At 33.6% G+C, this 14992-nt stretch overlaps 1 protein-coding gene across 1 annotated transcript in view; it reads right to left on the bottom strand.

Annotated features, from left to right (window-relative positions):
* The window catches only part of LOC108573177, a 19871-nt gene extending 6764 nt beyond the window's left edge, over positions 1–13107 (bottom strand). The window contains exons 1-2 of the mRNA XM_017935567.1: positions 12888–13107; positions 222–424 (exon numbers count right to left, since the gene is read on the bottom strand). Coding sequence (XP_017791056.1) covers positions 222–424; positions 12888–13101 — 417 coding nt within the window. The 5' untranslated portion in view covers positions 13102–13107. The remainder of the gene's footprint in view (positions 1–221; positions 425–12887) is intronic.
* Between the last annotated feature and the right edge of the window lie 1885 nt (positions 13108–14992).

Genomic DNA, 14992 nt, shown 5'->3' with positions numbered 1-14992 from the left:
GCACGTCTACAGAAAACTTTTGGATCGTATAATAATATTCACGTGACATCTACTGTGCATCTACGACTTGAACAAAGTAGTCTAATAATTTCTATAGAAAAAAAAAAAAGAGTAGATACATTGCTGGGTAATGGTAATAAATAAGACACCGTCTGTTAAATAAGAAAATGAAGGACGTAGAGTGCAATTTTTCTTTTTTCTCTACTCCTATTTTACTTTACCTCGAAAATCACATGGTTGAATGTTGAGGGATTGGTTGATGGCATATCTTCTTTCGGCTTTCGAAGTATCGCGATTTCTTTCGAAGAGTGCCGCGCGATTACGGGAAGGATAAAGGTTTTCGAGCAGATTCGACTCCGTACACCCTCCCGAATCTTTTGCCGCAACCTTTCAGACTCGGGTCGAGCGCATCGGGTGCCGTCGTCTGCAACAAAACATACAAGGAACTCGATACTTCCGGTGTCTTGTGTTGTAAAAAATAAACGAAAATTTTTCATTTCCGAATAATTTCCAGAAATTCTCGACCACAGTATTTTCTAATCTAAAACAGAAAAAGAAAACTTCTTTCCTCTTCTGTATTTATTCTCGTACAAATATACAGCGTACAAATATTATCTAGCTCGGAACTACCTTACGATTATTCAAGATACTAAACTTTTTAAACATGTTTCAACGTTAAACGCTATTACACAATATTTATTCCTACTTTTTATTTTACACACAGTTTTCTTCTTTAGTGTGCTTTAGTGTGCTCGGTACGAGAATTGTTAGACAATTCTTCTTCAAATTGGTAGAAATCGTAACAAATAGAATCAAAATTGACGACTGTAACATTGAGAACAGGTTAGGAGGTGGAAAATGTGGCGCGTTCTGCTATTGGTCGACCAAAGATAAGATTTTGGGGGACAGTAACGGAATGTTTATGGCCCCGAGTGTTTTGGGTCTAGTGAAGAGTCTATTGTTCGATTATGGCGCCGGTACGGGAGTGTATGGTTATCTGCCGAACGTCGCCACCTCGGCAAATCTGATTAACTCGTTTATTATGATAATCCGCCAAACCGAGGCTTCGTTGCGCCCTAACGGGGTCGCAACATAATTAAAAAGAAAAAAAAAAATTGAAGAATCACGAGAGTTCCCAAGGACCGATAAAATGACGACGCAAATGGTCACGTCGCGACTATGTATGTATATCTAACAGAGAAAAGGTACACAAATGTAGGCATTTTTATTGTATCTTCCATGAATCATTTCTACAAACGAATGTTTCCTGACGCACAGCAAATATCGATGTATTCGATTTTTAGTTTTGCGGACTTCATCGAGCCAATCTGATAACTGTAGAAGAACTGTAATATCTAAATCATACAAAGGTTTGGCAATATTTACCGCAGATAGCGTTTTACTTTCAATTATTTATTGATCTTCTTCGATTGAAACATTAGACAGTGTAACACCAGCACAGATTATAAAACTACGTGAAACTAATTCATTTTGTACCATTTTCATGCATTGCTACTTCTTTTAGTAACAGCGATTAGTATAAACGAAGGTAAAGCACAACGAAAAAAAAAAAAAAGAACAACGAGGATATGTAAATTCTTCTGTTTCGAGTAAAAAACTGTCTCAAGCAAGAATGAGGTAACTTGTTTAGGCGAAGAACGTCAAAATATTTCATTTTTTATGCATATCATTACCGGATATTACTACATAAGATTACGCTTCTGATTAAATTATCTCGTTTCGAAGCAGGAAAAATAGCTTGTTCTTTTTATAGAGGACATTTAACACACTAATTGTGTTTGATAAATTTTAATAACCATTTATGGTAAATAATGTTATTTAAAATAATTATGATAAATCTTAGAGTTAATTTATCGTGAATGATATTATTTAAAATGAATTAATTTTTTCATGCTGGTACAGTTTATAAATAATTCCTTATTTATAGACACAAGTTTTTGTGAGTACAGTGACCGGAAGTGTTGCTTAGAAACAATCAGCAGCACCGGTTTATTGATAAAACGATAGTAAGATATTAGCAGTCACATTAATGAATTCAGAATGCTACAGAAGTAACGACCTCCAAAAATATTTGTTAAAAAACTTGCAACATGTATCTTACCGTCATTGTAAACGATTGTTATGGTGATAATGCTCATTACAAACTTGAGTATATAAAAATCATGATTTAAAAAATATTTGTATTAAACGCTGTCTTTAGTGTTCTCTTTTATTTTTCAAAGTTTCAATAATTATTATTCTCTTTTCCATTCATCAATTTGATAACGACACAGGTGGTAAACAGTACTGTCAATGTATCCAGAAATTATGTCAATTGAATACTTTTCATCACTTAAAAAGTCATCAATTTTCGATCAGTTTTATATTACACTACTCAAAGAGTTCTTTAGACACTTTTCCACCCAGAAAACAGAATGTTTAACTTTTATAAAACTATCCAGCTTGATGTTTAACTTAAGTGAATCTTTATTACAAATTTTTAATCAGATTTTAATTAAAAATCCTTTATTTCACTTTTACACAAAAATGGACCGTTAAAGGTTCTCCAAGAACCTTAACTTCACCGATCACAAAACAGCACTTTTCTCACTGAAGTGCATTCCAATATTTCAATTCTGTTATACTGTCACATCGTGTGCACCAAAGCAAACGCAAGTTCTTCAACACATTCGAATATTCTGCAAAAATCGAGTTTCTTCTCTTAAAAATTTCTGCATTTGTTCACTTAAGATTTTTCAAACAAGCCAATTCACGAATTGACAAACGACAAACGACAGCCTGTTGCCGGCAAAGTCGATTCGATCGAAGAAACGTAGTAGACGTGAGCAACCCTTCTCGAGCAAGGAGCCTCGCTCGACTGACAGATCGATTGGACTCGGGCGACTGCAATGAATGAGTCAGGCCCCGGGGGATTGGTTTTAATGCAAATGCATGTGGTGGTCACGTTTTATCGACTGCAACGACAATTATTTATAAACAACGGCCAAAGGTCCCGGGACGTAGCGTCGTGGAATGTGTGAGGAATAAATACGAGATGAAGAAATCTTATCGATTCTTCGAACTGTCCTGGGACCTTTTGAAATAAACAGAATAGGAAAGAGGGAAGTCCGGTCTGAAAAACTGAAGTAGATTTCTTTCGTTTGTTGACGGTTGTAATTCAACTTGTAGACCCACCTTACATATAAATTACAAATATAATTTTTTTTTCCAACATTGGCGGTCACCCATCTTAACATTAGTCGCGAGGCATGCAGCTTGACTTTGGAAAGCTACCGAAGAGTCACTCTACCCGCTCCCCATTTCTCCCAGGATAAAAACAACTGCATTCTTATATTATTTAAAGTTAGAATAACTATAATAAATTTACTACAGTCATTTGACATAAAATAATCACTTCTAAGTCACATGGTGTTATGAAGGGTGAAATTAAAATCTACAATCGAATCGAAATGTTATATGCCACGAAATGCTTGTTTATAGCAGGTGAAATATTTTTGCCTTTATTCATTATTTATTGGATACTAAATTTTTGTGAGTGTTTTAAAATAATACGATTGCAGCACGTTATTCTTTTGTTTCAATTGAATTCCGAGAATCTTTGTTAATTCATTATAAATCCTTTATTATTAACTGATTAAGGTATGGATTAACTACTAAAGGTATGTTCATTGATAGGAAGTATCTCGTGAGAAGAACTGTGGAATGCAACTGTACTATTTCATAGAGAGACTTTATCGATACTTTGAAGCATTGGAAACTGCTTTAGGCAGCAATCTTTCTCGTTGATGCATAACAATAATAACAGATACGATTATAGAAGCGCATACCTTTACAAATAAGAAACTAGTGTACATTTTTTAAATGAAAAACTCGATATTCCCAAAAGATGAATTTCTCTTCGCATAATTGATATTAACAGGAACAAGAATCTACAAGGAAAAGAACTATTATTTATATTCGACTACTTTTAAAATATCAGTCGGCGATATTTTCTTGCCTCTTTTCTCGATTATTTTTCTTTCATATTTTATTAAGAAACAAGCGTACCGTTGCCAAAAATAAATACAATCAGGACCACTGTTCAATTTCTACGTCCTCGTTAGAGCATCTGTTTCTTTTCCGTCGTTCAAACCTGGCGCTCCTTTATGCTGCATTTTTTCCTCTCTTTTTTGTTACACATCACACGCAGATGTAATTGACAGAAATCCTCGGAGTATATTAACATAATTTTGCATCTCCAACGATTAATTAGCACACGTTATTCAATTGCAATTTCCAGAGAGGTGTGTGAGTGAGTCTGTTTCAGAAGCTGTGACCAAGATTACGCGTAGTTAACCAAGCAAAATGAAAAAATGAAAAGCACTTGGATTTATCGTCTTAATTTTTACATCGATAAATTTCACTATAAAATCTAGAAATTTCTCTATTACAACTGTATTTTACAATTAACTGTACCACTGACTATTTTTACCTTTTAGTTAATTTGCAGAAAAGAAAAACAAATTCGTCGAGAATAAAATCAAATAAGAAAGCTGATTTACGCGTACAACTAAAGTAGTACCGTTCTTATCAAAGTACCGCTTAAAAAAGAAAAAAACGATTTAAATGGAATTTTCATAGAAACGATAGTGTTTACAAACTTTGTTTCAAATGATTGTATAAACAGAGAGAATTATAGCGCGTGGGATACATAAAGTGCCCTTATAGTACGCGAACGTGTGTAAAATCTACGGTAGCTTGTGAATCACGGTTTCGTTAAAATTAGAGCCAGTAGAACTGAGATACCGGAGAGACATTGGCCACTGGGGTCAAATAATTTTAGCAAAAATTTCCCCTGTCCCAAATATATCTTTCGCACGAGGGCGAAACTAACGTTGATAATCTGGGCGCCAATGAACCCTTAAATTATCAACGTTATTTTTAATTTCGAACAGATATACAGGGTGTTTCCGGGTTTTCCCAGATAAACCGTAGAAACCTAATCTACGAGTGAAAATAAGAAGAAAATTTATGAAATTCGAGTGTAAACGTTTTGCTACAAAGTTACGAGAAAATATTCAGCATGAAATAGTGATTGATAGTAACTTTCATTCACGTTGAATCGTCTGAAGACACAACATTCGTTGCTATCTACATATGTATCATCATTTAGAAGCTGAATAATTTATATGATTTAATTATAATTTCAAAACAAAATATATAAAATTCAAAATGCAAAATTCTATGAAAAAGAGAAAGGTAGAAGAAAATAACCACAGAAAGCGATAAATCGATAAATGTGCTTAGAATTTTACTCTAAATTACTTGCAAAACAAAACGCTATTATTATGTATTTTCCTCCTCTTCAGATGATGGTTCTTCGGTAAAATAATCATTAATCACAGGTATACTGTCGATAACGGTACATAACAAAACGTAATTGTTTCACAAACAAGCTATTTAATAATTTGAACTTTCATTTAGAAAATCGCCTTCGAATTTTTGCATTCCATGCAAAGTTATGTTCATTTTTGATGTCAGGAACTTCAAATTTCCACTTTATCTGCTTGTTTACAAATTTATCGTCGTATTTCTAGGAAATAATTATGATTTTCTAGTTCGTTGGTACTTATAAAATGATGTCTCGCTAAAATTTTCTCTTTAAAGAGCTATAAATTTGTTATCCGTCAAACAGGCTAATTTGGAAAAGAGAGAAGCACACGAATTATACAAGTATTCGCAATTGGGTCTGTTCTATTGCGAGAAAGTGCGCGCAATTAACTCGTTTAATAAAATTTTGCACAACAACGATCTTGACGTTAACACGATACTCTGTACACGGATAATTGAGTTAAACGAGCTGAAGCGTAGCGTTTTAATTCAATTAAGTTAATTCCTTCGTTTTAGGCCCGCTCGTATTTCCATAAGACACGCGTTGAACTTGAAGTTGAAAATCAACTATGCTCAAGGAAACAAGAAAAAAGTTGGAAATAGAAACTATTAGAAGCAAATGTTTCTTTTTTTTTTATTTTCTTAATATCTGTTACTTTTGCAAATAATACCGAAATTTTCAAATCGTTCGCACACTTCTTCTACAGATCTCCCGTTATACTTTTACGACAGAGTAAAATAAGAAATGCTAATGTTACATAATATTCGAAACAAATAAATTATCGCAAATGTTCCTGACGATATTCAACTTTACTTCGGTAAAAATGCTTATTTTCAACGTAATCGTAAAGCAGAAATAAAGGAGAAAGTAATAAAAAAATCTGTCGGATTTTCTAATCGTGTCAAGTAATACGTTAGATAATACAGTTAACTGTCAAGATATGCAACGATTTATGCGTTTCTAATCCAATACACGTATTAATTTCTCACGGCAGCATTTACTGGATTAATATACATGTCGACCAGTTCACATTGCGAATAATAATGAGCGCTGCTTATGTTTCTGAAGGCGAGATTCATTTTTGCACCGATCGTATCACCTTCTACGACTATCGATTCCCGTACTTTATTAAGGTTGACATGCAGACAATGTAATTATCCGCGATATTATGCGGGCGCATATTACACGATCGGATCTCTCAATTCGTCGTAATCGTACGGAGTGGAAAAAAGTAAAGGAATTTCATTCACGAAAGAAAGTTCTAAGTAATCTGCAAAATTACGCGATATTTCTGTCGGCGTAAAGTTAACAATATTTTGTTCATATCTGTAACGTCGATAAAACAGATCGTTACAAAATTGAGTAAAATGTCGAAGTGATTGAATCATCTGAAAATTTATTTAAACGTGCCAGACTTGTTTCACAATGCACGTACACTACCGGCCAAAAGTTTGGAATCACCGAGCATTGCAATTTCCAGAAAAAAGTCAGCGACTTTGAGAATTTTTTATCGTTCGAATCAATTGACATGAGATAAATTGATAAATGTAGAATTGAGATAAACTTCGAATCTATAAAAAATTAGCAGCAGACTTAATATCGATGAAAAGTTGGAGGTGTATATATAAAATAAAAATTTAAAAGTGGAAACATTTGCGGATAATATATAACGAGCTGTACAAATATGTACAATTATAACAACAATTATCAAATTCACGTTGATAATACTATTTCTGAAGTGTACATACGTTGCCTTTTGTTTAACTAATAAACATACTAATGTATATTGTCAAGTAGTTTCAGTGATAATTTCTGAAGGCAATGTTTGCTGAGACAAACTGGAAAAATGTATAAAATGGAATTAACGAAGGGAATCGATTAAAATAAGTAACTTAACAGGAAATTCTCGATGAAAAAGAAAATCACGCGATTCAATTTGTATATCGTGATAAGAGGGCGGAAATTTTGAAAGAACTCCGTCGATAAATTCGCGTATCCTAAATTGTGTATTTCGAAAAATTCGAAAAAGACAAAAACAGGTCCCATAAATATAACCGTGTGGTATCTTGCAAGAAATATTTCGACATTTTTCTTCGTAGGCGTATGCAATGAACGTGGCCTCGAAGTCTGTGGCGGTGTACAATATATTGTCTCTCGTTATTGCGTGTCTCATACTCTCGTCGAACAACCTATCACAGCAAAAAGTGGTGCGTGAATTTGTATGATAAAAACGCGTGTTACAACACGTCGTACGGTGAACAGAATGGAAGGAAAAAAGTGTTGAAAAAGAAACGGAGTAATTAGACGTTCAAAGGGAAAGCAACGTGCGAACGAACGCTCCAAGTTGTAATTGAAAAGAAAAAACTGCATCAATATCTAACGTTTCAGATTTTATTCTAAATGCAAAGAAAAGACAAAGATCTCTGATAGCTTTATCGTAAAAATGATGGTTTCTATTTTCTATTTATGAATTTTCTTGTTATTTAAAATATGAGAAAATTTAGCGGAAATTTTTGGAATATATTTAAAAAAATTTTGTAAAAATTTAGCAACGTATAATTCAAGGAGGTTTGGTGCTTATACTTTTTATTTGTCAAAGAATTATCGAATTTTCCATTTTATGTGTACTTAGTGAATGGAAATTAGACATCTTCCTTAATATTGTCCCTAACAGGTTTCGAATCTTTGTCGTCTGTTTACTTTACTTCTATTATCTCATTCTGTCAATGACCACTCAGTTTCTCGGTGGAAAGATAGTTGGATTACTCGTGACACGTTTCGGGGTTTTTCTCACAAATCTGTCTCGGTTTTCAAGTAAAATAATCGTTTTGATTAATGAACTTTTCTTTATCTATACGATATTTAACATTATTAAGTGTTTCAAGGTGAAAAGTATAATTTAACTCTATCTTTGTTCGAAGTTTCTGGCACAATTCGAATTTTGTCTAATAAAATCTTCGTCTAGATTTTTCTACTCTACTATTCATTTCTTTATTTTAAATATTTGTGTGTTTTCATCGAAGATAACTTGTGCTTTATGTTACACGTCATTTTTTCAGTATAAAATTCCGTATTAATATTTCATTTTAATTTTATTTATTTATGAAAGCCTAAAGCCTTCATTTTTTTTTTATAAAAGTTAGAAACAGAATAAAGATAACAAACTGTACAATAAAACGTACAGTTATACTTGCAGTACGTATTTACAAGTTTACAGAGAAAATTTACGAGAACGAATGATAATATAATAAAGAGTACTTGGAATAATAGCCTATTTACTTATGTAACGATGCTCTGCAATACAATAAGAAGTGCATCTTCAATACTGTATTCAAATTTATCGTAATAAGGAACAATAGAAGATGAATGCAATCTATTAGTGATGTAATCGAGCTTGAGTACTTTGCGACCCATTAAAATTAATTTGCTATTTTAGTAGTCTTGTTAGAAAACAGTTTTCTTATGAAAATTAGAAGAAAATGAGAAACGGTATAAGGAATAATATAAAATTACAGAGAAATACAGGGTGTTTCCAGTTTAAAAGATAATAATACTCAAAGTGAAGAATTTTGTATATGAAAATAATGATAAAATTAAAATGTTAAAGAAAGAATTCTACATATTATGAAAATAATGATAAAATTGTAATGTTTAGAAAGAATTCTACATATTATGAAAATAATGACGAAATTGAACGTGGGAAAATATAAGAGACTTTTTCTCAAGATGAGAATACTTTCTGTTTTCCACTCTCAATTGGACCAATTGAATCGAACACAGTCAAAGGGTTTCCATTTAATTTACTTTCGCCCGCATATAATCTCTCCTCCCCTTCTTATTCTTAAAACAGTCTATTACCCACATAATGATCTTCAAGTTGCCAAAATTAACTATTGCAAATACATCCTAATTTTGGTCGTTACTCAACTGAATTTTACCTCAATTCTCACTATTTTTGCTATTTTTTTCATTTATATCCAATAGACATTTAATTCAGTATTAATAACACACAATAATGAATTTTCATTTAAATTCAATTAGGATATCCAATTCAGTATTAATAACACACAATAACGAATTTTTATTTAAATTCAATTACGATATTTAATATTCCTTCAATTGAAATTTATGATAATTTCCTACCAATTATTTCTACACATATTTAAATTTAAATTCCATTCTCATTTTCCATACTCTTTCTCTCCACTTTCAGAAAGACATAATTAAAAAAAAGAGGAATTTAACGACAAGTGTTTAAAGAATAATACCGACACAGTAAAAGTAACACGAAGTAATAAAAATTCCAAGCTGTTCGTTAGTTACGGACTTTTGACTGTAATAACGCGTAAAAGCAAAACCTAACAACAGGATTACGGCGTATAATCTCGACGTGTCCCGTAGCTTTTGGAATCCCCTTTTTGCCCCTGCTTATTCGTCATGCTCTAGTAGATTCGACGGCAAAAGCCTAACGCAATGACAGTACCGCACGAAAGTGAAAAATGAAACAAAGAAAAGGGTGTACTGGAAAAAACAGAGCGGATCGAAATAGGAGCGTGCGAGAATTCGGCTAGAAAGCCTTGAAACCTATAATCAACATCTCGTATGCACAACGCTTTTCGTCCAACGCTCAGAATTGCCTTGACCATATGTAGTACGCGTCATTTCCTCTATTTTTTGCGTGAAAAAGGATAAGGAAGTTCATTCGCATACATACGATTTCGCTTCTTATGAAAAAGTTCGCTTCGTGCTATTGTTAGTTGGAATACGTTGGACATTGTTGGAGACTTGAAAGTGTCTTGTGCATAATAAGTAAATTTCTTTCTCTCATTGACAACAGGTATATAAAAAAATAATGGTAGCACGTTTTCAGTGTGAATAACGAAACATTTATGTCTTTATTATTTATCACCGCTCGTCAAAAAAATTGCAACGCCTAGAAAAAGGAGTTGCACAAATATGGAAATCACCGTATGTTTTTTCGGCTACTCTGAGGAAGGAATGACCTTTTTTAATCAAATTTTAATCATTTTTCCCTTGAAATATCTCAAACAATATATGTCCATTTCAGATTTGTGCATTTTCATTTTTAAGGTGTTGCAATATTTTCGTAATTACTTTATTTAGCCAACATTTTACTGCTCGATTTCTATTCAAAAAATGATCGAAATCCTTTGTCCTTACATGCTTTCTTCAAAATAATACGTAAACGACAAATCTCTGTTTATTTCACTGTGTAATTAGTAGAACTGCTGTATAATTAATAGAAATCCATTCAAAGTGTACCACTGCGCACATCTACATAGTACATAATTTGTTTCGAAATGATATCTTCGTACTTGAAGCACAATTTCATCTACATACTGTATAGACTAATGCAAGAGAAATCTTTTAACAGCTTTTGCAATTATTTTCTTGTGCCACAGTTACGTCACATTGTACGACGATGATATTGCCGGATTTTTTTTTAAACAAACGTTAACTAACAAAGAAGAATGCGAAGAAGGCAAAAGCTGTAATACGTAAATGAGCCATTCTGAAGCGCCTCGCTATAATTTACGACAGGGTGAGGCAGAACGATACGGTTTACGTTTTCTTAACTGCGTCGAGTATGTGACGACGGTGACTAGGGTCCAAACTGGCCAAAGATAGACGATAAGAGAAAGTCGATAACACGTGAGACCTTTTTCGGTCCTTTGGGAACAATAGAAAATGACTATCGGATACTAACTTCGACCAAGCATAATTCTTCAATTTTCGATACATCACCGAATACAGGAATCAATTAAATATTGCTCCAAATATTAAAGCTAATTCTAAAATAAAATAAAATAATTCTAAAATAAAATAAAATAATTCTAAAATATTGAATGCAGAATAAATGAAAATTTAAGCGTCTAACAGGATTCAAAATTCAGCAAAGTAAAATTAACAATGTTCGACACATCACAGGGTGAAAAATTGAATTGAACAATGCTTCAGGTACTACATATTGCTGTTATAATTTATAAGTACAGAGAAGTATTAGTTCTAATGTAAATGCAGAGTACGGCTACGTAATCTGGAGATTTATGAATGAAAAGAAGTATGTTAATCATATGAAAAATTCATCTCACGACGATAAGTAGCGTAGCTTGATAACAAGACTCCGGAGCGACGTATCAAGAAAACGATAAACGGTGTACGTTCGGTGTGACAATGAAGAAACGTGCCAATTGAATCACCACACCTGGCGACCGCCGGCTTACAATGGCAAAATGTGCGAAAATTACTCGTTAACAGAATTGCAGTGTATCGGTAGAGCCTTGAAGAGGCTGTGCCTTTTTTCAAGGTTCCGAATGTCGAATCAAACGAACCAGGATATGTTCAGTCTTAGAGATGGAACAATGTCGTTTTTGTTTGCTGAATCACGGAAGACACTTATCAAACAGAGGAGTGTGATAAACTACGTATTAGTAGAGGAATATAGGGTTATATTGTATTACGCTATTGCCAAATTTCTAATCATCAAACGTGATATCATTTAGTATGTTGAATATAGATAAGAGAGAAAATTGATGGTAAACGGTAATTAAGTCACAGTGAAACCTTATTTTCAGGAAGTTATAAATGAGACATTGCTGTCTTCAATATTTCTGTTTTCTGACTGAAGTCTATGGATTTATCTACGTGATTCTGTCATTCACAAGAAGAAATTCGTAAATTAGGAAGATCTTGATGAAATAATGCAAAATTACACTTACTTATCTTCTCTAGCCATGGTGGTACGAGGAAATTTTTATATGTAATTTAAATGGTTTCAAAGGGCAGGTAAATGAGATGGAAGACAAATTTTTTTGATAGAAGAAATGCTAAAAAATGAATGGAAATTTCACGTTTGATTTAAAATTTTAGAGTCTAAGGTGATTTTAAGGTGATATTATTAAGCATGTTTAAAGGCACATCAATGTTTGCTGGTACACACAGTAAAAAAAAAATACATTCATGTAAAAAAATATAGGTGGCCTTGAAAAGAAAAAAAAAACAGAAAAAATGGAATGTATAAAAAATATATTTCTTCTGTTTTATTAACCCTTTGCAACCATTTAAATTTTTCTCGCAATACCGTAACTATAAAACCATAATTAAATAGCCTGTTTTACGTGACTCACCCTGTATATTTGTCGATGTTAGAACAAAAGAAAATCCCAAGACACTCATGCTTATTATTAATTTAAATAAATAAAGTGACAGTATTTTATAATTAAATAATTTATTGCAACTTTGTGCTTAAAGAATCTATGTTAATTTAGGAACAGTTTATTAATATGATTTATAGTATTACTATGCACTGCACAGTGCTATAACGAGTTTTACGATCTCCGTTTAAATTAAATCTAGTTTTACTATAAAAAATGACACTTAATCGTTGCAAATTTAATTTATACATAACCAAAGCTATTTTCATCAACCCTAGCGTAACTTTTTATTAATTCCCTTAAAGAACTTCGATTCTTACCTCGCATTCCAGCTTGTTCATCCAATCGTTTACTCCTAAATGCAAGCAATCGCATGTTTACGAAATTAGCACCGATTCTTGTCGCGCGGTTGCTGCAGAACGTGAATACAAGCGAAACGATCCATTCGCTGGCAACCCACAACAAGCTGCACGCGAAACAGTCGAGAAGTTCCGATGTCATCAAGTCGCGGTACGAAAACAGTTCAGGTATCATTAATAATTCACGGCATGTATTCCAGTTTCATTCTAACGAGAAAACACGTCTCGTGAAAGTGCGAATTTCCAACCCCTTTGTCGTCTCACAAATTTCAACCCTTCGGCAAAAATAGTAGCAAGAATTCCCTTCAGAAAAATACTTCCACACTTTTTTCTCTTTGCGTTGCACAAAGATGAAGTGCTCGAATTTGGCTAGTGATCTATTCTTAATTGCCAGCTTTCAACACGGTCCTTTCATTCAAGTTTTTCTCTTTTCAACACTTGAGTGAAAATAGTGGCAAAAATTCCCTTCAGAAAAATTCTTCGACAACTTTGTTCCTTTGCGTTACACAAAGAAGAAGTGCTCGAATTTAACTAGTGATCTATTCTTAATTATCGGTTTTCAATTCAAATTTCTTTCTAATCATTCGCAATTGTGTGCAAGTAAATTATATTTCACCGAAACTAACCAAATATCATTAACAAAATATTCTTCAGAAATCAGTTCATTTTATAGCATTCCCACTGCAGAAACACTTCAAACTGACAGTTAAGCATCGACGCAACAACGTTTATGTACCGTAACGCAATTATCTTTCAATAACTGTTTCACGACTTCGTAAGTGCGCGCGTTACGACTGGCAGCTGACGAATCGAAGAAAATGATCGCGATCCACTGATTTATATTTTTCTCACTCGAAGCAAAGAAGGAACTTTGTCGTTTGATAAGGAACAATTTGTAAGGATGATCGATACTGACTCGTCGTCGCTTTCAAAACACGTGTCGGCCGAAAGACAGTCGAAGAATGAACCGACCGGCAGTAAGTCGATGCGCTTTTGTGGTTTCAAAAGCGACCGCCAGCATCCTGTCTACATGGAATCACGTGATTAATCTTTTGTACTTACACGCAAAAACGCGTGTGTGCGCTAGGTGCGGTGTTGCGCGCGTGTGTCGTCCCGTTGAGCGAAGCGGGAATGGAATAAACCTCTCTGACTGATCGCCTTTTTTTTATCGCTGTTTGATCGTCGAAAGACGATACACGCTAACGAGAATCCTGGAAAAAGTCGCGCGCCACGTAATGGTGAAGTGATAGACAGCGAACGAAGGATGAAGGGAGAGAGAGAGAGGAGTTGAAGAAAGATGGAAGAAATGGAAGATACCCAGATTCGATTATCTCTCGAGGACAACGAAGTTCCTTAAAATGTGGAATGGTTGAAGTTTAACGGTAATACTTGTGCTCCTGAGGACGTTTTATGGAAATTTTATTACGTCCAAAGGAAGTTACTTGTGTGATATAGTAACGGTAGGAGGACCTTACGGGTCAAAAATGACCCATTAGCAACTTTACGAAAGTGAATTTTTATGTCGTACAACCGTGATTAAAAAATTCAATTTATATTGATGTAAGTGGAAGTATACATGCAGACAACGGTGGAAAGTTGCAAATGATGATACTTGTCAGTGTCGAATGTTCACTTTTTTTGGAAAGTTGCTAATGAGCTGGTTTTACCTGGCTGGTACTTCTAGTGTTAATCTGCTAATTGATGTCGCGATACGGATTAAATGTGAGAGAAGTATTTGCAATTTCATGGAGAATTATACTCTTGTAAATATTTGGAAAAATCATTATGGAACTTTGTGTTGTCTTTACGAACTATAGCTTAAAAAATTATGAGAAGTAGTAATACCTTTTTATGCGAGCTTTCGTGAAATTTCGCATTCCTTTCTATTATGGAAAAATAAGCTAGCAAAGGAATAATGTGGGTAAGAAATTATGTTAATTAATTACAGGTGAAGGAAATTAATTATATGTTGCATTATTTATGACGACAGTGCGATAAGGTCGCCTGTATTTGCATCGAAAAGTAATAAATATTGCTACTCAAACATTTGCAGAGTGTCAGCAGAC

The sequence above is a fragment of the Habropoda laboriosa genome, unplaced genomic scaffold (assembly GCF_001263275.1).
Source record: "Habropoda laboriosa isolate 0110345459 unplaced genomic scaffold, ASM126327v1 scaffold124, whole genome shotgun sequence".
NCBI classification, from domain to species: Eukaryota; Metazoa; Arthropoda; class Insecta; order Hymenoptera; family Apidae; genus Habropoda; species Habropoda laboriosa.
The sequence above is the reverse complement of the archived record's forward strand: the minus strand, read 5'-3'. Positions and strand labels throughout refer to the sequence as shown.